The 25594-nt window shown below is 40.5% G+C and overlaps 1 protein-coding gene across 1 annotated transcript; it reads left to right on the top strand.

The window, feature by feature from the left end:
• The first annotated feature begins 1024 nt into the window (after positions 1-1024).
• On the top strand, positions 1025-24945 carry LOC121945966 (Wilms tumor protein 1-interacting protein). Its single transcript, XM_042490353.1, has 8 exons — positions 1025-2806; positions 10503-10604; positions 17019-17086; positions 18252-18314; positions 19139-19269; positions 20239-20290; positions 22554-22622; positions 23537-24945. Exons 1-8 carry the CDS (start codon positions 1591-1593, stop codon positions 23672-23674), a joined length of 1839 nt encoding a protein of 612 aa, XP_042346287.1. The 5' UTR covers positions 1025-1590; the 3' UTR covers positions 23675-24945.
• Positions 24946-25594: the final 649 nt, after the last annotated feature.

Below are 25594 nucleotides of genomic sequence, written 5' to 3'. Positions count from 1 at the left end.
TGATTGGTTGGAGACCACATTTAACAATAGCAAAAGTATATTGGTAAAGATTATCTATCTTCCAGTCAGGATAAGTGCTATACTTACACTACTAAATACTGTCCGTCTCCAACTAAGCAGCGCTAAAACATCAATTAGTCTGCAAGTTTTAAAGAGACTGATTAAGTAAAAAATTGTATAGGTCTAAAGAGAAGTCTCCACCCAAGCAGTGCTTACATATATATCCAAATTAGTCGGCTCTGAGTTTTAAAGAGGAATTACATAAGTCTGAGATAAATAAAAACAAGTAACCACCATAAAATTTTCACAAATCTCCATCCATGCTGCTTTCTACTGTTTACCTGAATGTGACACACCCCAAAACAAAACAACAACAAAAAACCTCACACAGAAAGGCATACTAGTCTGCTGCAGAACTGTGCACACAGTTCTGGTCTACTCGCAATGGGAGAGAAGTCTATAGCCTACTTTGAGCAGGTTTACCTGTGTTTAAAAAACCTGTGTGCATGTGCTTATTTTAGTGGAAAAAGAGTATAAGAGAGTGAAAAATGTGCCAACCAGCCCCAGTCTCCCCTATGTTAGAGTGAAATGAAAGCACTCAAGGAAAGTACCTCAAATGTACAGGCCTACTTATGTTTAGTAGGATACGATATACTTAGTTATATAACTATACTTAGTTATATTCTACTAATGTCCACTTTTTATACTCCCTGCTCAGCTCTTTATTTTATGGAGCAAAATGAAAAAGTCTTTTGCTGACTCAAAGAGAAGCGGCTGACTCAACTAGCTCTGGATATTTTTAACAATGTCACAGGATGTAAGTGAGCAAATGAATATCTGCCCCCAGGTTCCGCTATTTTAGGACCAGACAAAGCTACTTTTATGTAAGCTAACGTTACTGTGTGATGCTACCCGCGCCGGTCTCAACTCAACTTTTTCTTGAGGCACAATTTGAGCACTGCACCTTTAAAAACAAACTGTTCCCTGTTTTCAGTCGTGTCGACCGGTGGCCACGTACGGCTCGTGCTCCAGCGGTTATCCCACGGTCTGGTCGTCAACGGTAGAGACTTTTAGCAGTTAAACGTCGTGATTTTAACGACATATTAGCTGTTTTATCCACTTTTAAGTACTTTTTTCTTCACAGAGGTGCGGAGGGTAAAGTTTTGAATGAAGGTTCCCCGCTGAGACTGTAACGTGGGAGGAGGAGGGGGCAGTTGGCGGGGTCGTCCAGGCTATCGGATCTGAGATCTGCTCACATTCATAACCAGACAGACGGCAGCTTATTCAGGACAGAGCTGAGCTGAGCGGAGGAGCAGCTTCACCGAAGAGGGAAGCTTTTTTTTTTTCTTTTAAACTTTTAATCCTTTACACCGGACGATACAAAAGAGCACCAAAGTTTGGATTAACAGTAAAGTTTCTCGCTGTGCGCGGACCCTCGTCTCCTGTCAGGACTAGGAGCTGCTGGACTGTAAGCTAATAATTTACTCTGGAAATATCACTCTTTCACAGACTAGTGATTTAGTTAGGCTTAAGCTTTAAAAAATCACTACTTGTTACTTTACTTCACTGAAGCACACACACGTTTTCAAAATGGATAAATACGAGGATTTAGGACTCGAGGCGAGTAAGTTCATCGAGGACCTGAACATGTATGAAGCATCCAGAGATGGTTTGTTTCGGATGAGGAGGGATGCAGGAAATAACCCCGACTTTGAAGAGACCAGAAGAGTTTTTGCCTCTAAAATGACTAAAATACACATGCAGAAACACCAAGAGGAGATGGCAAAAAACAGCCAAGTCATGAAAATGAATGGGGGCCACAACAACACATATTACACCAAAGACAGACCGCCCATCAATAGTTACAGACAGCCGGTTGAAGCGGCAGCGAAGCCCCCGATACTCTCTGGCCCTGTGCCGGGCACCACAGCTGGGAACCAGTACGCCCAGTTTGACGGTCAGAAACATCATATTCAGCCTGAACTTCCAGTCGGCAGGGCATATGGCTACGGAAACAATTACGATAATAAGGAGCGTTCAGAGCCACAGTCATACCAGCACAACACCCCTGCCCCCCCCAGCCCAGGAAACGCGTCTCACAGCGCGCCCACACATGCTCGTCACCCAGTCAGCCAGCCGACTGCCTGGGCTCCATCCAGAGAGAGCCAGCTCTCTCCTACTTTGTCTGGGTCTGTGGGTAGCAGTTCATCTCAGCAGCAACCCCAGCGTCAATCTGCACCTCCTTCCGCCAACAGTCAGCAGAATCAGGCTGTCACCCCCTCTGTAAACCTGAGTCAACCCTCCTCTGCTGGGCCAGCCGGGGGATGGACTGCAGAGCCCACAGCCAAACCTGACCTCATCCCTGGCCTGCCTCTGAGTGCCTTCACAGCAGGAGCTGACTTCCACAAGCAGCAGCCCTCCGCACATTCTGCAGCCCATTACACACCATCTTCTCCTACTTCGAGATCATCTACCAGCCATAATGGTCCGGTGACAGCCTCCTCGCTCCTGCCTGCACCCTTTGAAACACCTCCACCCAAAGCCCAGGTGGCATCTACTCCCTTGAACCCTGGTAATGTGTCCAAAAGCAGCAGCCAGGGTCAAGGTCAGAGCCAAAAACCTGTCTGTGGACATGCTGTCAGTGCTGAAGCTGACATCCTGTCCACCCCCAAGCCTGTCCATCCCGGCCAGTCTCTCCTTACACAACAACATGAACAGGGGCCTTCAGCAGCTGAAATAAAATTAGAAGCCATCACCAATCAGCTGGAAAGAGAGATGGATGCCCAACCAAAGGCTGACTACTTTGGTAAGACAGTTAAGACCAGGGCTATTCAGTTAGTTTGAAATGGTATCAGTTCATGACATTGAGCCAAAATTAGGGGTCAGAGAATATGTGAAATGACGTAAACAGATACAGAAATGATGACAAAACACTGAAGGAGTGAATATGTTGTATTTTGTAAATGCAGAACAACATCTGTGTATTGTATTCTATCATGACACATAGGTTCGAGGCATTTTTACATTCAAATGGTAATACCACGGTCAAAAATAATTCCAGGTGAGCCATATCAAGGCCATATCACAGACATTTGGAAAAATGCATTTAAGTAATAGACAGCATTTAATTGCACACAACTGTAACAACACAACTTGACAGCCCCTTGTCCTCTCTTTACAATGTTGAGATAAATTCCAATATAAGCCCTTGTTGATGCTGTGTAGTCCAAACTTTAGACTCTCCAGCATCAACAAGGGGCGTCTGTTACTTAGGCCACTGCTATGAAACCCGGTGGACGACAGAGCTGCCCACCCACAGTTCAAAACATGATTCCACTTGTTTCTGAGTTCATATTCACGCATGCACACACTGTCACCCTTTGTCGTCCTTCTGTGTTTCCCTCACACACAAACACATTATTATTCTGTGTGTTTCTGTGGCTTAATCAGGAGTGCGACCCAGTTGTCCTAATTCTTTGTTTGGTGACATTCTTGATGGTTTTTGCAGATAAAATAGCAGAACTTATTAAGCAGACACCACAGGAGTCCGCTTGCTTTTTTTCTCCTGTGGAATGCAGACAGAATAATTTTCTAATTTGTTCCATGTCTTTTTTTTTTTAAATGATTCATTGTCTGCCCTCTAGGCAGCTTGAAAAAAACCCTTTAGCAATAAAAGGTGGGGCCACAGCCAGAGAGAAGAGTGTTGCCCTTGTATCTCCTCCCAGTGATTTAGTGGATTACTATTGATGACATAACTCAATAATTAGAGCTCGATCATTTCTCTCAACTCTGTGCTCCATTAAGTCTGCAGTTGTTTGAATGTTCCTTGACCTTCGCATGTTGAGTATGTTTGACTGGCACAGTGGCACTGTTTGCCAAATGATGTCACTACTACAGACCTGTGCTTGCACATTTTCACGACTCTTTGTCAGCATGCCATGCATGCTTATGCAAGTGATCTACACGTGCGCACGGGGAAATGATCATAAATTACAACACCTGGTTCTAGCACTTGGTGGCACATTAGGAAAAAGAAACCATGGCTGTTTTTTTTTTTTTTTTATTTAGACAACTTGTGTATTTGTGTGGGAGATCACTTGCTTGTTGAGTTTTCTGAATATTGCAAGGAATTTGTAGGTATCATATTAATTTTAAGTATAAAGGGCTGGGTTACCCCAACAAGGATTCATTTAATCTAAGATTAGCTCCAATAAGAGTTTCAAAAATCTAGGTTTAAAATGAGTTAATCCAGATTTAAAATTAAGCAGAGCATCATTAAAATTCATCTTTATTTAATAAGTCCAAGTTTATTTGTTTAAACAGAATTTAAACAGATTTTAAATACAAGTGTCATATTGAAAGAAAAATAATAAATAAATAAACAAATACATAAATGCATACATAATTAGCATGCTGTCAGCACCTATTAAGAGAGGTGGGGATGGGGGTAAACTGTTGAAACAGCTGCTTTTCTGTAACAATTAATGTTGCATTCTTTCTAACAGTACTCATGATGGCTCGTGAGAGGGGCTCAAATTTTTGTGAATCAGCATTTTAAATTTTTTAAAAAAAATTAATCATTACAAAAGGAAAGTGGGTTCAGTCTGTCCCTCAACTTTCTTCAAGGATCTTTGTTTTTTGCTCAACCCATCTCAAAAGGCAGCCATTGTTAAAGTTAAACCTCCGCAACTGTAGGTTTAAACTGTGGATCACAGTTTTAATTTGAGTTTTGGTGCAAAAGAATCAAATTTACTTTTAAGCTAGTTTTAAAGTTTGGTACAACAGAATTTAAACTTCAACTTGTCCTTGTTGGTGTAATCCAGCCATAGGGTAATATTATCATCAAAAGAAGAGAATAGGCTTGCAGGCTGTAGCTAAGATTGCAACAAATACATGAGGCCACTTGTCGAGTAATAAAGGTAGGAAGGGTTGTTGAAGAATGTCCATCCTCAGCAGAAAACACTGCTTTCTATTCCTCATAGCACTGCCTGCAGCACTTCAGCTGCTCTATCGGGACTGCAGGAGCGCTATCAGGAAATGAATGCAACATTGTAAAAACACATGCTTTACTGGGAGGTCAGATGACAGGCTGTTGTCATCAATGCAGATACAGTAAAAAGGCAGGACATACTGTTAGTTGCTGGGAGTGTTTTTTTTGTAGAGACAGCTGATGCTCACGGTGCAACCAGGTGTTTTGGAGCCAAGGCCATTCATGAAAACAGGACGTCCCGCTACGAAAGCACGACAGTGAGAGAAAGAGAGTGTGAGATGGGTGATGTAAGATAGGTGATATCATGTTCAAGACCACAGTGTACCCCTATTACACACACACACACACACACACACACACAACCTTGCCTCCTTGTTGAAAGGAATTTCCTGCTGGAATGTCATGATTGTAATTCACAGCCGTCCTCAGCCCCCCGGTGTGCTTGTATTGGTTTGTCAGGGAAGATATTCTGGCATACGTCACCATCACGACATGGCTCACAAATAGCACAACGATGTGAATATTACGGATGTGTGGGAAAGCACAGAGCGCAGTCAGTGAAAGTGTAGGTTTTAAAGTAATACAGTATATGCCTTCTTTCACACACACATTCCCACATAGCCCACACACGGTTCTTGTATGGAGATTTCCACAAGACCCTGGCTCATCCTCTGAGTCACGCTTTTATGCTCGACTTTTGTAGGTTAGTTTCATAGTTGTGAATAGTATATACAAACTTTTTAAGGACCTTCAGTACATGGTCATATTGGTACGTAGGTCCCATCAGTGCTTGATGATTGTTCGATTGACCCTTTAAAACCTGGGCTGACATTAGTTTTCTTGTGCTGCGTTCAGATGGCTCCCATAAGATGCTTAACCCTTTGAAACCTGAACAGATTGGTTAGAATACTTTCATAAACACTGGAAAAAAAACCGCAATGACCAACTTGGCAAGAAATGTCCCACAAATTACAAGAAATTAGTAAAAGATGACCACGAAAATTACCTGAAAATTATTTTTATAAAAGGAGGGAGAAATATTAGAAAATTATTAAAAACTAGGTAAAATGTCTAGAAAACTATTTTTGCAATGATTATAATCATTTATATAAATGATGTTACAGTAAAACCCAAACATATATTTTTGCTTACTTTCTGGTAATTTTCTTGTAACTTTTTTTTACTAATTTATTGCTATTTTTGGGGTCATGTGTTGTTAAGGAACCAAAAATAAAACTAACCAAGTTTCAAAGGGTTAAGGCTGAGGTTTCTTTGAGCCTGACACAGGACTGAATATAATGTGCTTTTATACGTCTGCCAGTGCCATGGCAGTGTTTAACCCATCTAGTGAGGTGTGTCTACACACAGGGCTGGGATCCATCAGAGTTCCCGACTGTACACCAAGTGCTGATTGGCAAAACTGCAGCTGGAGGTTCTGGGAAAATGAGTCCAGTGCCAAATGGCTGCACTGGGGGAACACTGAGGAATGTCTGAAGGAAGAGAGCAAGGAATTTTAGAAATGAGGTCTTAACATACAAAGGGGAGGGGGGTCCCAGGCGATTTTAGAGGTGCCTGCAGTGCAGTTGAATGGATGAGTTGACAAACGAAGAGATTTAGTGACAAGTTCGTGGATGCTTCTTTATCCCTGGCAACAAGAGCCTGAGAGGATGTGAGATTTATAGCCATGTTGATCCAAGAGGGGAGAAGTGGTGGGACATCCCAGTGTTCTGCCTTTCCTCTCTCTCTCTGTCACACACACACACACACACACACACACACACACATACACGCACACACAAATTCACTTGAGCGTTTAGTGTTGTGTTAAGATGGAGGATTAATTTATCCCATCTGGCTGTTGAGTGGAAAGCTTCATCTTAACTCTTCCCAGGGATTCTTGGCTTGTGCTGTGGCAGGATTTTGAAAGCTGACTTGTGTGTTTGTATGTGTGTGTGTGTGTGTGTGATATCCTCTCATGCGCATCATTGTGTCTTCTTTTCTATGAATATAATGGCCTGTAGTATTTGATTGAATTTAATATGCTGAGTCACTTCTCTGGGTGTGTCTGTCTGTGTGTGTTGTGTTAAAAGTTAGAAAATGACAAGCACATCCTAGTGAATGAGAGTGCAATGTACTTGCATGTATATTGTGGTGAAAGTGTTATGGAAGGAATTGAGTCATTTTTTTAATGAGAAAAGTTTTCATTGAAAAGTCCTTTAAAGTTATACTGAAGAAAAATGAGAAAAGAGCTAATACAAGCACTGCTACTCTAATGGCTAGCAGCAGCTAAGCTCAAAGCACTGTGCACACTTTGCATCAACTTGAGTCATTTGTAATAGTGAAAAAAAAAGAAACCAAAGTCAGCTAAAAGTAATGGGTTAGCATTGGGGCTGCCAGACTCAGAATTTGTTAGTCACTCTAATCGGATCAGGCCAAGGAATACAAATATTCAACTATTGGTTCCTTTTTTTCCATATAGAGCTAGCTAGCTAAAGCATGCTAATTTGCTTGTGGAATTGTGCGACATTATTTTTGGCCAACACTAGATATCAAATGAAAGCCAGAGACAGTATTATATGTTAATAAGTTGCTGATGAGCTGTAAATTCACCACTTCTTCACACATCTGGCTCTGTAGCTGCCTGTACCGGAGAGCAGCGTGACAGTCAAGAGCGCTCACTCTGCAGCTAAATCTGGGGATGTACACTGCACACTGGCTGATCAAAGAAAAAAACAACAACAATAAAAATAAAACAGACTGTTCGACTTGAAGACTCTCAGTCGACTGAGAGGTCTCTGACTGAAGTTTCGAATCATCGATTTTAAGGGGGCAGCTGTAGTAAACATTTAATAAAAACAGAAGTAATGAAAACAGTGGAATAGTAGAAAGAGGACAGATATACGCACATCACATAGGTGCAAGGCCATTTAAAAAAATAGGGTACATGAGGAAGAAAGTAGTGCCTGCACACTTACTCCACGCCACAAAAGTTATTTGAAGACGTTTCCGATCCTACTTGATCTTCTTCAGGTTAAATGTTTGAAAAGATTAAACCACACTTATATTTCTACATAATGCACAGCAATAGGTTAATGAGCTTTATGGTGGCGGGTGTGGTTTACCATCAGTCAGGGTGGTAAAACAAATGACCATCAACAGTTCAATAAATTACATAGGAAATGCACAGAAGAAGTACATAGGGGAAGAAAAACAGTGATGTTGAGGTCATATTACAAAACATCAAACATATCTCAATTGATAAAAACATAACATTCTTTATATCAAATTCACCTTTTACTAAAATTCATTACCAGTCTTTGCATTAGTATGCCGTATATATAAATGTAGGTGTGGTTTCATCTTTTCAAAACATTCTGACCTGACGAAGATCCAAGTGGGAACAAAACTTTTTCGTCATTAAACTTGAGTGGCATGGAGTGAGTATGCAGGCGTTACTTTTTTTTCCAACAGTGGAATAGTAAGCAAACTGAAATGGCTAAACAGTAGTAATAGTTTTGCTATGGGTGCCAAGGTAAGCTTTGGAACCACTGCTACAAGATGCAACACAAGTCTATCCATGAAATGTTTTTCATTCTTTTCACCGAATGAGATGTCGATGTAATATTTGTTGATTTTAATCCCTTCGTAGATGTTGCAGATGAATCTGAAACCTTGGGGCTAACTGTAGAAGTGATGACACACAGTTCTCCTTTTCACTCAGTGGCCAGCAAGCTGCCATTTACTGGGAGTTTTGTCAAATGGGAAAGGTGAGGGGGCGGTAGAAGGGGTAAAGTTTTGGCTGCATGTTTTGCTTCCCCTCCCCCCACTTGAAGCGAGCAGTCAGTACCCTGAATAATCACACTGTTTTGGAATATGGGACTCTGGCCAAAAGCAGATTTGTAGTGGCCCAACCGGTGAGGAGGTTACTATTAAAACAAGGACTTTTAAGTTGAGTTTAACTGATTTTTTTGTTCTCATGGGGCATCCAGATCAAAGCTATAAATAATTTAAAGGAAAGAAAATCCTTGTCTCAGTGTTAGATCTCGAAAAAGTCCTAAAAAAGCACTGCATACTAATATCGTATGTGTATGGTTTCCCTGAGAATCTTATTCCTGCTGTGTATTTTGTTTTCTGACATGTTTATAGTCAACATTTACAGAGGAAAAGAAGAAAATGTGATTTAAAGGATGTTTGCGCATTCATTTCAGAAGTTTGAAGGCAACTTTTTTTGTGTTTTCATGTCAACAAATAGCTTATATAAGAGCAGCATTCTTCTACTTTCTAATAATATCCCTCTATCATCTCTAAATCTTCTTTCCAGCCATTGGGGCCCCTGATGAAGTGTCCTCTGTTGTGGCATTAGGAGAGGCTTTAGTTGAATTATATATAACCCAGTTGTATATTGCATTGCTGAAAGCAAATGAAGAGAAACATTTGAAGGTTCTAAAATGTAACAGTGTGTTTTTGGAAGAGGCCGCCTCGTGATGTGTGTTGGATACAGTGGAAACAGAAGTTTCTTTGTCAGTGTTCGAGGAGGACCTGGGCTGGGCCGGGCTGGGCTGGGCCATGCTCTTCTGCTGGGCTCTACTTCTCTGTCTCCAGGGAGTTTTTCTATAAAAACACACACACAAATAGCCTCATGCACTCACATCCTCGCACTAAAAGAGAAGCTCGAGGTCTTGCCTTCATCCTCCCTCAATGTCATCGCCCCTTCTGTTACTTAAACTACATGCTTAATGACTGGAAGGTGAAATTGTGCTGTAACTGATCGATTTAGCAGCTAGCTGACTAGCCATTATGGTCAGCAGTGATGGGGTTTGTCACTTGTCACAATCCATATGTCAGTTGTTGTGTCATGCTATGTCATGCAGTGCATGCTCAGATGGAGAGATGGAGATTGGCAGGGAAGTGAAGCTAAGAAAGATAATATTTTCATGCCAGGTCTTAAGAAAGTCATGTTGCATCCTAAGCAGCTCCAAATAGAAAATGTTGTATATTGATCACATGTGTTGCTCATGAGCTGTCCAAAGTCAAAGGCGAGATTATGTAATATCTCCTGGCATGCTCTCATGTGATTTGTCTTTTTAAAGACCTGAACTATTTTTCACCCAGCGCACAGGAGAGAAAACTTCTTGCTTTCATGTGTTTTGGGCTTTTATCTTTATTTCCTTTTTTCTTTGCACATACTTTGTAGATCTTGTTGGCTTGGATAAGTGGATAGATTAATATTAAGTGGACTCCAGTGTGTTGGGTAGGAACAGTTAGATTTTTATCAAAGTCCGTATTAACAGACTTCTCAGTCTTGGAGCCAAGTTAAATAAGCAAATCTGGATATATTTCCCTTTTCGATGATACAGCCCGCTAACCAGCTTCCTGACTTTTGTGAAGTGTTTTTTTTTCTCCGTCTCCATTGTTTTTGTCTGGTTTAATCTGGATCATGTCCTCCACAACTCCCCTTCATCCTGACAAGTACTGTGACTTTTCTAACTTGGTCATATGCTGTGTGTTCCAGGAGTCTGCGTCAAGTGCAACAAGGCTGTGTATGGAGCCAGCCAGGCCTGTCAAGCTATGGGTAGCCTCTACCATGACAGCTGCTTCACCTGCAGTGCCTGTAGTAAGTACACACACGCACACCCTCACTTAAGCCGTTTTCTCATATGAACTTCAGACAATGTCCAGATTTTTTCTTTAGCTCATGTAGCACACGAAAGAAGACTGTCCATGTCAGAAGCGTTCTTACCTACTGGAAATACTTCATTTGGTTTAAGCGAGGGGTGGCTTCTGGGTAGAATATGCAGGAGGCAGGACATGATGTGAATACACCACGGTCATGTAGCTGATATGTAATATTGTCACCCCCTTTTGTTCCTTGTCGTTCCTTTTGTCTGATGCTTTTGGCTTCGGCCCTTGTCGACAGAAGTTCCCAAATCTCGTCATCTCTTCATTTTGATTCTCTTTCATTTTTCATTGCTGCCTATGTGAAACTGAGCATTTTTCTGCACCCTTTGGATGTTTGCTTTCTCCCGCATGAGCTGCATGATAGAAACATCCTCAATGTCCCACTCAATTGATGTGAATGCTTCTGACAATTATACCCCTTTTTCACTTAAATTAGCGCATGTATGCAGGTTTTTTCAAACACAGGTTAATCTGCTAAAAAATAGGCTATAGAATCCTTTCCCATTGCCAGTAGACCAGAGCTGTGTACATGATCGTGCAGCAGATAAATATGCCTTTCTGTGTGTCTGGGTTTTTTTTTTTTTGGTGTGTTAAGTTTGATGTCACAGACAGGCTGCAGAACAGGTTTTTAAACAGCAGAAAGCCGCATGGACGGAGGTCTGTGAAAACTTTTAAAGTGGTTAATTCTCTTTATAGATCTCCTATTATTCAGTCTCTCCTTCAGACTTGATACATGGATTGATTTTTTTGCGATGCTTGGATGGAGACGGATGATATTTAGTAGTGGTGAGTCATTGCATCTCACCATTAAGGGGTTAAAATTAGCGCATTCTCGTGGGTGTTGTATTTCCATCCAGGCCGGTTGGAGCTGGAGTTGATAAATACCTGTGACTACCCTAGAGTCATTTGATGCGGGTGTGAATGCGGATTGTTGCCTTTTCCATTACATTAAAAAACCATTTAGTGGGTGTTAGTGGGGTTTTTTGTGCAGTGGAAAAGGGGCTTTACCTGGTCTATTCACACAATGGCTCTATCAGATATTACACAGACTTTGTACCAGGGTGCTGGCAGAATAAAGTCTGTTTAAAATCCACTCCAACTGATTCAGAAATTTGAATTCTCACAGTCAGCTCCTCGGGGCAATGTCCAGATAATTTTAGGTTTGCAGTGCCTGTGTGAAAGGGGCTTGATCCTTTTGCTCCCATTTGAACACTTTCACCTTTGCTCCTCTGTCGGTTCCTGTGTAAAGCTCATGTCACCTCCTGACTAATAGATTGCCAAAGACCATGTTCTCTTGAATTAAAAGTGGTACCTTCTTCTTCAGTCATTCAATGCCCCGGGCAAAAACACACAATTATTTGGGGATTACAGTACACTGCTGCCGGTGTTTGGTTTCTGGGAGTGCCAGTCACTCCTCCGGCCCACACAAAGACACACAGAGAAAGACTTTTTGCCGACCTAATTCATCCATCACCAGTCAGTAAAATAAGTTTAAGTATATGTTTTAACACATAGAATGTATCCAAGTCTTGTTTAGAACTCAAGATTAAAAATCTTTGACTTATAAAAACCACAGATCATTTGTGAGAAAGACAGGGATTATAAGCATCAGCATCTACTTAGTGGCTTTTTGTAATGAAGCAATAATGACTTGTAGCTCTTTGTGCTGGTTAGCTACAGGGCTTATTTGTTTAGAAATACTTTGGCAACAACTTGAAAGGCTATATCTCTTCTTTGTTGTGCTCTTTTGGTTTTAATTACCAGAGGCGGATGCAGTTTTAACTTTTAAGACAGAATGAGGTTAAAGAAACTGCATGTCATGTGTTGGAACAGATAAAAACAATATAATATAGGACAAGTTGCATAAAGATTTTAGTGCTTGAAAATGAACTGGTGTGTTGTGTCAATATTGTGTGTCATAGCGTCTCATTTAATGCTGCACTGACCTGGTTTTTGTTTTTAGTTAGACAGTTTACGGGACCAATTAGGTACAGCCAGGTGTCAGTTGGGGTTCATAACCCTGGCTGCACTGTCCGATGTATGAACGACTTGTAGCTTCCTGGCTGGACAGCAGCACACTTCCCTCACTGAAACATGACCTGGCTCTCCTTACCAACCAATTAAAATCGCTGTCCCAATTATCAGATGGTGGGTATGTGAAGTATGTGCGGCACTGTGGTGACCTCTACTCAGGCCCATTATTCTGCAGCACCTTTGACCTTGCTGGTTACGCCCCTAAATGTATGATAAACATCTCTGTGTTTTCTTTTAGCCTCCGTTCAGTGTTTATATGTGTGTGTGTGTGTGCATGTGTGTGCATGTGTGTGTGAGCAAGGAGACTAACAAGAAGAGACACATTGTGGCTCAGAGGAAAGCTGATGTCTAAAGTAGAGGGAGAAGAGAGGAGTTTACACACCACATACCTCTCATAGCTTGCTCCATGTGAAGGCATACGGGTTGTGCTCGCTGTGAGTGGCCCCAGGGAAAAGCATCTCAGCTGGGGAGGAATGCAGGCATAGGGGCCCGCACTAGGTCTGGCTCAAGGAGGACACTGGGTGCCGTTATGTCAGCTGGGTGCAACAAGATGTGGGAGGCCATTTAGTGGGAGCACACCACACGCAGCCAGCATGCAGGGGCACGCTGATACATGCATATGTATTCATGCATGTGCCCACACAGTAAACAACACAAAGCAGTTGAATATACAGTGACTGTATTAACAGCAGCCTTTGTCATCTTCCTCCAGAGTCTTTATGACAACTTTCATGCTTCTCGAGTTGCATAACAAGTCTTTACGACCGTGAACTTCCTCCCATGCCCTAACTCCATCACTTCCCCCAAGGTGATTGAGAGGCAGGAGGACATTCCTGATGGCCAGGAGAGCTTAGGCTATGTGTCTAGGATTCAGCACTTTGCTGCAGGAGGGGCTTTCCTCCTGGTTAATCATCGACTGTGTACCAACATTTAACAGTTAAACCCAATTCGGTTTGGGGATTAAACTCAAGTTTGTGATCAGTAGAACTAGTTTACACATTAGCCAACTCAAGTAATCTGTGGAAATGTCAGAAAAGATGGAAATAAAGAAATAGGGCTCAACATTAAAAATTTCCCGATGCAAGTAAAATGCTTCTCCGGGCAAATCTAGCAAAGCACTTACCCATAAAAAGAATTAAACACATCGTTTTTTTGCGGCGCTGATTATGGTAGTAGCTAAGGAGTGAGCCATCTCGCTTCCTTGAGTTGAATCTGAGGAAGAGCATTTTTTTAGCTCGAAACGTCACTTATTTTCACAGAATAAAATCCTTTAAGGGGAGCTCCCTGGTGTGTGGACCTCTACTTTTTCTTATTTTGCTTCCTTCTCATCTGTGTGGAGAGCTGCATGTGTGGAGAACCGATTGGGCATCCGCAAGAAAATGGTGGCAAGCAAAGACAAAGTTTATAAGTTGAAACGCAAACAAGCATTTCAGTTATACTGGAAACGGGAATTGAATTGGGTAGTATTGAAAGATGTGGGCGTAACTCCAACTCCGTATTGCACAGTTTGCCGCAAGTTTGAGAGTAAGGTGGATAAAACGGCTGTTTTTCAAAGTCATGTCAAGCTCCCGAAAAACGTTGCTTAAGCGACATAAAAAGAGCAGACGGCGTCTTGCTTTTATTGCAGCTAAGCGGGCTGCCCACAACTCCCCCTTCTCCTAAGCCTTTTTTGTTATTTGATGACTGCTAATAAATAAAACAGTTTGTATAAGGTGGGGTAAAAATTTACTACGGACAAAGAGATTTCTGATTCACCTGCTTGACCAGGGAAGTTTTATTTTATTTATTTTAAAGATCTCATCCTTATTGCTATAATGTTGACCCTTTTTTTTTACCTGTTTCTTTGTCTGTGCTGTTTTACTCTTGCTCTGTAAAACACTTTGGGCTGCATGATTATATGAAAGGTGCTTTATAAATAAAGTTTCATTTGATTTTGATTCCAAGTGAAAAAAAAACCTTAAAAAAAACACTTACGTTAAACCTTGAAGACTCATGTATTTTGTTTCGCAAGATTTAGTTTAAAATGAGATGCAGGTAATAATGACTTCACAACACATGAAGTGTCTTTTCTGGGGTAGTTTTACAAAAACTAAAGCGGCAGCAGTCCAAGGTGTGACTTGAGTTTATAAGGTACTGTGGTACACAGACCCTCTCAGAATCTGCTTTCATAACATCAGCCCCTCATCCCAGCAAATCAGCAGGCTTTTGAGAATACAAACAAGGATCTGATTGGTTCTGAATCCACTGGCATGCTAACATCTGGTGGGAAGATTGTCAGGACCTTGACCAAATGTCCCAGGTGCTGTTCATAGTCAGAGAAATGCATTCAGACTTCCAAAAAGACATGTAAACCCAGGGAAGACTTTCTCTGTCAAAACATACATATCTTTAATGATCTGCAAATGTGGAATTGTTATAATAGAGATGCAGCTCTTTTGCTGAGATGCCACACTCCAGTAATTTAGGAAGGAACAAGGGTGAGGCCCAGTGAGAAAGCCATGGCAGTGCCGTTGTGAATTTCTTATTTTTTAAAAATGGGATTACATAAGGGAATTCATGGGATGTTTTAATTAGAAAATGGCCTTGTGTTTTGTTCTCTCCCTCAGGTATTTTACATTTTTATGAAAGCGCAATAGTCACAGCTCTTTCTGGTGCTTTTCAAATAGTCAGTCCTCACTCCTGACTTTAATTAAGCTCTTATCTTCCTGCAAAGCTCAGAGCCTTCCCTCTGTGACTCAATGGGAAAAACGACAGGAATGTAAAGAGCAGGAATGACTCGTATCTCACTTTCATCCTCTTCATCCTTCCCTCCTTCGTTTAGGGACACAGGGCCAAGACTGTCTGTCAGTAATTACACTTGGTCAACTCTGCACCTTGGCCTGCTGAAATGACTCACCTCCTTTAAGTTGGTAACTGTGTTAGCCTTGGCCAGACGGCAGTTGCGTTACCATAATTATTCTGTAAAATAGTAAGATCATGTAATTGTGAATAACTGGTTCAGTCAATTTCGTATGCCACAGATGAATCACAAGGTTTCAGTTTTTTAAAAGTTTGTTCTCTTTGTTCTTGCCTCTTTATTTCAATGTGTAATTTAGGCTTATTTCAGTCAGTTGTCGACTGATTTTAAGATAGCAGTTGATAGAGTGGAAGAAGGTCAGCCTCTTTGGCTGAGCTCCTTTTCTTACCCAGTAGAATTAGACTGTAATTTTCTTTACATTGCAGGTTGATTGAACTATGCAATATATATATATATATATATATATATATATATATATATATATATATATATGTATATATAGTTGTTGACTATATTCTCCAGAAATTCATCTGCAGAAAGTGCTGCATGTAAAGTGTCCTGTAGTGGAGGTCTGCCTGTGCCTGCATTTCTTCCCTCTCTTAAAACTGAAACTGTGAAATTCCTAGTGGCTAAATGAGCGTGTGAGACTATCTGGATTACAAGTAATCAGGTAAACAGAGCATGAGATGAAGCACGGGAGATAAAGAAGGCTCCTGTTCACTAAGTTTAACCCCTCCCCTCCCCTGCTGTCCCCTCCCTCACCTCCCCACTCAGAAAATGTCAGGAATGTTTTCTCTTCCTGTGGGACCTGGGCAAGAATAGCTATGTGCAGTAGTTGTGCTGTGTGTGTGCGTGCATGTGTGTCTGCGTGTGTGTGTGTGTGTGTGTGTGTGTGTGATGCTTAAAAAAAAGCCAGCCGCAGACCTTAGAACTATTAAGGCACACAGACAGACAGGAAGCACATCCACCATGTGGAAAGACACCAGAAAAGAACAAAGACGAAGAATAGCAGGTCATTGTAGGCCTTGCCCTGTGTTCGCCATGAAATCCAATAGAGCATAAGTGTTTAATCTGTTGCACCTGTCTAATAATTGAATTAAATCAAAATTTTCCCCCACGTGTGTCTGATCCAGATGTGTCCCCCATCCTACTGTAACCTGCTCTGTGTCCCAGCAATATTATATTAAGACACCGGCACACCAGAGATCCGTTTGTTTGATTTATCTGCCTGGGATTCAGCAGGATATAATGAATATTGCAAAAGGGCCCATTACCTTCGAATGGATGTAATTAATCACCACAGTCTTTACGCATTAGAGCTGCAACTATTTTCTGAGACCGGGCTCATGGCTTTGCAAGACTTTCCAGTAAAGCATTTAGACACTGTATCATTGATGGAGCTTTTCTTGTCTGCTTTAATCCACTTATTGTAATTCAATAACTAAAAAAAAACCTTGTTTTGTTTTGCCGTGTATTGCAATGATACAAATGGACTTTTCTGTGTGTCTGTTTGTGCAGGTCGAAGGCTGAGGGGGAAGGCATTCTACTATGTCGGAGGGAAGGTTTTCTGTGAAGAAGACTTTCTGGTGAGTGCAATACACAATCAATACTCAGTATAGCTCAACTGAGGTAGCTGGTCTTGTGACCTTTCTTGCATTCGGTTCAGATAACAAACAGTGCCTTTGCCTCTCTGAGCTGCATTCACTTTCAGCCAGTATATATCTTTACTGTCTCAAGGTTTACAAATTATGTATTTATGATTAAGAAGAGGCCATCACTTGAATTACCATTCACAGGATATGCCTTACACACTTAAATGCAGGCTTAAATCAACCTGTCATGCTTCAACTTAAATAAAAAATATCGGTTGGAGACTTTAACCTTGTGGCCCCATTTTTTCGCATCTAGTGCAGCAGATTCATATCAGTTTCCTCCCTTGAGTGGGACTGGAAGGAGGTCAGTAACTGGAGAAGCTGTTTTGCTATGGTTTATAGTGTGGAGGGCGGTCAGGCCATTCACACCAGTGCAGAACAAAAGTATATACTTTGCAAAAACTGTCGTAATTTCTCGCATGCATTTCTAGCCAGTGCACATGTGTGTTCATAGAAAGTCCTTGCTTTTTTTTGGTTACTGCAAGTATTTCCCCAGCTCATCCTTGTGTTCACACTGTCAGTAACTCTGTGTGTGTTAACCCCAGGAGCCCTCCGTATAAAACCTCATCTAATTGCCTTTCCACCAAAAGCTCTTAGTTGCTCAATTAAAATAAAAATTTATACTAAATTAAATTTGCTCTGACTCTTCCCCCTCTGTGTGCTGTTAATTACGTCTGCTCTTCTGCCAGACCTGTTAGTGGGGCCTCTGCTCACTGACACTGCTCATACATATTAACACATAATAAAGCTGAGCTGACTGATTCTAATACTGTATCAGTTAAATGTCAATCACAGGAACCATTGACTCTGAAAGGCTTCCTAAAAAAAAAAGCATTTCACACAACACAAGTGCAAACTGCACTGGTTGTTGTGATTGTTTTTGTTCTCAGACGGGGAAATGAAGGATTTTAAGCAGTTCTAAGGAGGATTTTAGTACAACTATGCCTACTAAACCTTTAAGGCTACTCTGGATTATGCCTTGAAGACATTGTGGAGCAGTTTAGTGCTCAGTCTGAAACAGAGAGTCAGAGATTTCAGTCATCCATTAAATAACCTCATTCCAATGACATCACTGTCGTCTTTTCTCTGCCTGTTGAAGTACTCTGGTTTCCAGCAGTCTGCAGACAAGTGCAACGCATGTGGACATCTGATCATGGACATGGTGAGTGTCTGTTACATCTTTCCAGTTGTGTGTACTTTTGTGTGATTTGTCTGCAAGTCTGTGTTTGTGTGTGTGGGTCCTAGCCAGGTGATCTCAGCAGAAACTCAAGAGTTACTTCACCCTAAATGAGCTTTCTGTGGGCACATCTGGATAAAGACTCAAGAGGAAGCTTTGGCTCTGCATGTGCTCCTCTCTCGGTCACACACACATGCACACACACAAACAGTCTCATGGGTACAAACAGAACACACACACACACACACACACACTCAAAGCATTGATCAAGTCAGGAAGTGTCGCAGCATGTGAGGGATTTTTGTAGACATTGGTCTACACATGTTCTCCATGCAGTATGCTGAGATGAAGGAGATGTCTCTGTTTCATTTATCTTTCCATCTGCATATTTAACATGCTTTATCTCACAGCACAAATCTGTTTGTCTTAATTACTGAGACTGTATTTTGTATGTTTTGTAAGTTATGGATATGCTTTTGTATTCAACATATGGCATATTATCTGTCTTTGTCTTAAATTTGCAATTTGCTGTATTTTTCTTTTAGATTTATTTGAAAGACATGTTTACTCATATATTATCCTGGGTACTCTGGGTTGGTCTATTCTTATCTTTGTCCTGTCCTCAGCTGCTCATTTGACCTAATATACCCTCAGGGATTATTAAATATAATATCTATTATAAAGGCAAAGATTTTACAACAATAACTTTTTAAGCTGACTGGAGGTAAATAGTGAGAAAATATGCTGCAGCAATACTAGAATTATTGGTGTCCTAACACCAATCTCTTTACTCATTCCTCTCTTTATAGATCCTGCAGGCCCTCGGGAAGTCGTACCACCCCGGCTGTTTCCGCTGTGTCATCTGTAATGAGAGCCTTGACGGAGTGCCCTTCACTGTGGACACTGAAAATAAGATCTACTGTCTCAAAGACTACCACAGGTGAGTGCCACAGTTCACAGTATTTCTAAGGAACACAAGCACATGAGATTGATTTATCTGTGTTGAATTAGTTTAGCGTGACACAAAAGTCTAGGTTTCTTATCCCGAGCCCCTAAACGTTCCTCCGCTACTGCTGGATCTGCCTGAGAAGGGTTGACTGAGTCTCTCTGCCACGTGTGGCAGACACATGAGAAGTGTAGTCAGGGATGAAAGGAGAGGGAGGGGGAGGGAGGAAAGATCACTGTCCAGTTAGAGGTGTGAAGAGTGGCGTGCAGCCATGGCTCCTCTTGTCTAACAGTAACATGCTTTGTAGGGACAAAATCAGAGCTTCTAACATCTGAGTGAAAAAAATCAAGGTTGTGTGTGTGTGTGTGTAGGAAAATATTATGTACCTGTTAGCCACTTGTAGAAACTACAGTTAAAGTTATCAACAGTAGCACCTGTAGCACCTCACCAGCAGCGCTACAGCTGCAGCTTTTCCTCTCCCTGCTAGGACAACTTGTACAGCTCAGCCAGGCACATGGCCGATCACTGTCCACATGCTTTCCACGCTGATTAAATCATTATTGTGTATACAGTATGTGTTTGACTTTTAGCCACAGTCATGCCCATCCACACTGAGAGGCCCTTTGTTATTCTTTCAGACATCCAGGTGCCAGCCATGTGTGTGGAAATAATGAATTCACATTACTTTTTTGTTTTTCTACTTCCTTTTGGATTTTGGGGGAATCACGTGTGCAAGGGAAAGCCAGCACATCTGCTAACCTGGCATCTCCTTAGTGGAAGCAGAATAGTCCTAGTCAGAGGAGAAAGAGAGAGAGAGAGAGGTTTAAAGGTCAGGAGAGGGACATCAAATATGAACTGTAACCTTTATGGTCTTTGGACAGAGTAAATTCAAATTCAGGTCATTAATGAACTGAGCGCAGAGCGAACAGATCTGTGAAAACTTGTTTCTTTTTTCTCTCCCAGGGTCCTGGCGCCTAAATGTGCAGCCTGTAACCAGCCCATCCTGCCCTCAGAGGTAAGATAACAGTCACTTTTATTTAGGACTGAGTCATAATAATTCACTATTATCATATACAGCATAGTCTCTTTATATTACCATATTTTGAAAATTCTCATGTCATGGTATCATGGTTTTCTAGTGGTGGGTGATGTCTTGTGGCTTGTTCCACGAGGGATCTATAAAATGAACACATTTTTCACATTTTTCTTTTAAGCCACCAGCACAAAGATGATATGTCACATCCAGGCCACTCTCTACAGCGCGATAGTGTGTGAGCAGGCAAGGCATGTGTTTTTGTATCCGCAGGGCCCCAGACTGCAATCCATCTAGTTGCATTTTGCGATCATTGATCACCAGTGCAGCTTGCAAATATTACTATTATATGAACTGGAGAGGTAAAAGTTTGTCTCCAGCTCACAGCAAATAAATCCTATGTTTAATAGCTCCCCTTTAATGGTTTAAGTCTACAGCAGCTGCTAACAACATCTTCTCATTGGAAGCTTCAAGTTCACAGTAAAAACATTAACACTTTTGGCCCAAGACAAACCGGATACTTTAAAAGCGCAAAATTGTTCTGCTGTAATTTACTTTGTTAGTACTTTGTTCAGCTTTATTTAAACAGTATTTTATTTAACTTTGTTATAACAGTACTTTCTCTTGATTATAATAGTATTTTATCTAACTTTATTATAGCAGTACTTCTTTAATTTTATTCCCGCTGTGTTTTTTTTTTTTAAATTTACCACAACAGTACTTTATTTAAATTTATTACAACTGTGCCTTGTTTAACTTTATTATAACAGTACTGTTACTTTTTTGTAACAGTGCTGTATTTAATTTTGTTGTAACATTAAGTTGTTTAGTATTATTTTAAAATTTATATATTGTGCAGTGTGATACAGCCTAAAAAGCAATATTATTTATAGGCCATATTACCCAGTCCTATGGTTCACTTTTTACTTTGAAAATTTCCCAAATTATATATTAGGAATTTAAGCGGATAACTAAACTTGTTGATGTTAAAGGTATGCCATTTAGGATTTTCTTAAATTATTTTTCCTAAATAAGATTCGCGTGTGCACACCAAAAATGCAAATATAGCGCGGCTGAACCTCAGTCTGGGGTTGACAATTCCTGCGTAGTATACCTTTTAAGATGACGTTCTAATAATTGGCCCAGTACTAGTCTTATATGTGTTACATACCCATTTGAATATTGAGTGATTTGTTCATGCTCCCGGCAGTTCATTAGTTTTAGGTTGAAGCTCTGTCAAAACACCTAATACAAGTTTCAGTGCAGAGGAAGTGTCAAATGAATCCCAGCATGGTGTGAATGAAAAGCTTTATAACTTTATTACATGTAGAAGTTGATCACTTTAACCTGTGGCCCTTCAGCCACCAGGAGCTCAGCAGATAATAAATCCTTATCTGCTTATGTTTACTCAGTTATGACCCAAACAGAACTTAGCTGTGCAAGTAGCACATAGTTCAATATCACCATATTTCCCACTAGACCACAGATCAACAGAGTGTGCGGCCTAATATCTCTGGGCTTTGATTTGATGTGGTGACAAAGAGAAGCCGATGGACGGTTGAGAGATATATAACTCACACACAGGCAGGACGTGCTGGCAAAAGCAGAGAAATGTCCAAAATTAGAGTTGACTTTGCTGGAATGTCCCCTGCCCTCCCCTTTGAGTAAGCAGTGAGGCCGGTATTTAGAGGAGAGGTGGTGTGTGTTTGTGTGTGTGTATTGGGGTAGGGGTCTTAGTCTGTCTTGTGCCTTTATGTAAGCTGTTGTTACGGATGTTCAGGGGAGTTCCTCTCAAGCTGATATTGTAACCAGAGAAAGATGACTGAAAAAGAAACGGGGACAAAGAGCACACGCACAGAGATACGTGATCTTTGTACATATTTGTAAATGATTAACTAAAATCATTGGCTTTGTTGTTACATTTTATGTCATTATTCATGTATGTGATTTATATGCCATTTTTTTTTATTTCATGGTTTTCAATTCTAAATTTAAAAAAAAAAACTCACTGACTGTATCAACAGAGTGGGTCTATACTCGACGATGGACGACTGATGAGCACTTAAACTTTAAGGCTGTCATGTAGAAGGGTGCTTAAGTACAGACAGCTGAGCTCTTGGCTTACATCAGTGTGCGCACGCTTTTTTATCGATCTTTTGAAGCTTTTGTCAGACTGAACAGAATTAGACAGTGGAGCGTCTTCTGGCGAGATTGGCTTCAGTTGTCCGTCTGCATTTCTTTCCAGGGGTCTGATGAAACCATTCGAGTGGTATCCATGGACAAAGACTATCATGTGGAATGCTATCACTGTGAGGTGAGTTAAAAAGAAAAGTCGCTTTGCATTTGAAAACATTCATGTTTAGTGGCTTAGAGTGAGGAACCCTCTGAAAGGCTCATTAAGAGAAATCATAATAAGTAGATCCCTGATCTTAATTGCAGTCTCGGCGGTAATGACATGCTGCTGAGGAGAGCAGGTATGCAAGGCCTCATCATCCCGTCTCATCATTTTACTCAAGTGCCTCTTCTATATTGCTAAAGACTGATTGACAGCTGCTGTTCTTTCACTTCATGAAAATAAAAATCAGTGGGCTGTGAAGAGCAGCTCCCTGTTCAAGTAGTGTTTAACTCTTGAGTGGCCATGTCCTCCCAGTGGTGTTTAATCTTTCACAGTGATCACAGAGGAGCATCTTGACTCTAAAATTTTGTCTTTTTAAACATAATTATTTTTTTTACTGCAAGCTATAAGGCATAACTATGGTGAATTACAAGCAAATGTCTACATCTTGAGACGGTGTTTGGGTTGTCTGTCTGGGCTACTGAAGAAACACGGCAATGCAACATGGTGAAATTTGCAGGCAAGGATCGGCTCTTTATGTAGATTAAAATGTCTCATTTTAAAGTAACAAAAACACCACAATTCATATTTTCGGGTAATGATACACTAAAGGAAACACTTTTTATACTTTATTCTGTATATGCTAATATAATGTAAATCCTACTCACTGTACCTTTAAGATCAACTAATAGTGAGTTGAAATCTTTTTGTACATGTAGAAATGAGCCTAAAAATGTGCTGTCTTTGCACACTTTCGAGGTAATTATTGCTGTCCAATCTGTCAGTGCTTGGTAACAAGGTCAACTCAGAGCAGAAATCAGCCCAATTATCCTCTCCTCTGTAACCTGTCAGTGGATTTGTCTCACCAGTTGTGCCTCCTTTGTGTTGTTCAGGACTGTAAGATGGAGCTGAACGACGAGGAGGGTCACCGCTGCTACCCTCTGAATGGCCATCTTCTCTGCCACTCCTGCCACCTGAAGCACATGGAGCCTTCCGGCTCCTCTCCCATTGCCGCCAACGCCTCCTTCTAACTTTGCTGCAGATGGAGGGAGACACCTGGTGGATAAATGGAGGAACTGCCAAAGCATAAATGACAACGGGAGCGGACATGTGTGCAATTCTTGTTGTAGAGGATTGATTAATGCAGTGCATCAGATCATGCCGTGGTTTGATGTGTATATCCAGAGGAATTTTTCAGAAGTTTCAGTTATGCCTGAAGAGGTTTTCGCCCAATAATGAAGTACTGTAATACACCAAAGCCCTACTTTGAATTCAGCGTTGCGTTATTTCCGCTGCACATGGACTTCGCAGAAGTGTTGCCATATGATTTGTTTTTTATGTAAATAACAATTGCATTGGCTGTGTAAATATCTGATCTGTCGACTCATTTTCAAGTCAATCCATAACTGTTCTGTCTAATGCTTCTTTTGGCTTATTAGCCTAGATATTGGATAATGGTTTAATCATATGATATAGCTTATACATGCAATAATAACTTGGTGTGTATTTCCAAAAGAAAAATATACAAGAAAAAATACTAAATTGGGGTTGAGAATTATTTTCAAAGTCATAGCATAACAATACTTTAACCATTATTTAGCCAGAGTTACAGATGGTGTTCATCTTCTTTTCAAGGTGTTAACTTCACAAACACAAAGGCCTCTATTTGGCTTCATATGCAATAAATTATATCAAATTTCTTTTTAGCATGACCATTCCATAAAAATGTTAACAGCGCCATTATCCTCCAAGTTGCTTTGGCTTTGTGTGCTTAGGTTATACTATTTCATTGTCATATAAAACATTTAAATGTTTTTTGTTTGTTTTTGTTTAGTCTGAGCAAGAATGCTTCAGAAAGCCAGGTTATACTATTCTGTAGTAAACAAACAAACAAAAATACAATCTGTTCTGAGCACTTAGAGATATGTGAGTTTTTAATGCAGCTATGAAGATTATGGTATCAGGCCTGTAGATCCATGTGTTCTCTTATGGTTGCAAACATATATTTAAAAGATATAATATATATATATATATATATATATATATATATATATATATATATATATATATAGTATATATTAGGCCTATATTAATTTACTTTTATTGCAAAACCTCTTTAATACTAATTTGATTTGCTGTGGGGAGTACTGTTTTGATTGCCTACCTTTGCCATCCAAATATTCATTTCTTGAGTTTACTAACTTAATACTTGCTTGTCATTTGAGGTCCTTATTTCATATCCAATTGTAGATTAAGATGAGGAGCAAACATATTCATGTAATGCTGTATGAGTGAGAAAAATATTTAAATAAATGCATTGCAAGAGGCCACATTTTCCATTTATATTTGGTTCTTTTTTACAGTAGAAATGGTACAACCATAGCTTGCTTTCAGCACAGATTAAATATCTATTTATTGGACATTTTTCAAGTAGATCTGCCTTTATATTATTTTTTAAATAGGTATTTAAGGGACAATGCAGGCCATCAATAGTGGGGCAGCATGTGATTGGTCAAATATTGGGGTGAGGGCGGGCGGAACCCTCAGCCCCTCACCACCTCCACCTCCTGGAAATCGACGTCAAGTTGTTTCAAACCCATGACTGACATGTTTTGACATATTTCTGGTAAGTTTAATTGCCATTACCGTGTCTTTCATATTCTACCATTCAGTTCAGTTATTGAAAAGATGTAACTTTCCACCTCGGTAGCTGAGCAGTTTACAAACAACCGTCAGCAACAGTTAGCAAATTAACAAACAACTCCACATCCATAAGCAGTTTACCTTAACTCTTAACAATAGGATATTTATAATACCCCATTCCTTGAATAGAAAACAAATGCAAAGTCAATACCGGACTGGCTATTCAGTAACAGACTTTATCTAACAATTAGCATTTGTCAATGTATTTGTTTCTTGTTTTTGTTTTTTTTTTTTTTTTTGCTGAATAT

This window comes from Plectropomus leopardus, chromosome 7 (genome assembly GCF_008729295.1).
Source record: "Plectropomus leopardus isolate mb chromosome 7, YSFRI_Pleo_2.0, whole genome shotgun sequence".
Classification (NCBI taxonomy): domain Eukaryota; kingdom Metazoa; phylum Chordata; class Actinopteri; order Perciformes; family Serranidae; genus Plectropomus; species Plectropomus leopardus.
Note: the sequence above shows the minus strand (reverse complement) of the source record. Positions and strands in the feature narration are given on the sequence as shown.

Excerpts from the sequence above, each read along its gene's own strand:
- LOC121945966 (XM_042490353.1), top strand. The coding sequence starts at position 1,591 with ATGGATAAATACGAGGATTTAGGACTCGAGGCGAGTAAGTTCATCGAG. Across the intron at positions 17,087-18,251 it reads TCTGTGAAGAAGACTTTCTG|TACTCTGGTTTCCAGCAGTC; the intron begins GTGAGTGCAATA and ends TGCCTGTTGAAG. Across the intron at positions 20,291-22,553 it reads AGCCCATCCTGCCCTCAGAG|GGGTCTGATGAAACCATTCG; the intron begins GTAAGATAACAG and ends ATTTCTTTCCAG.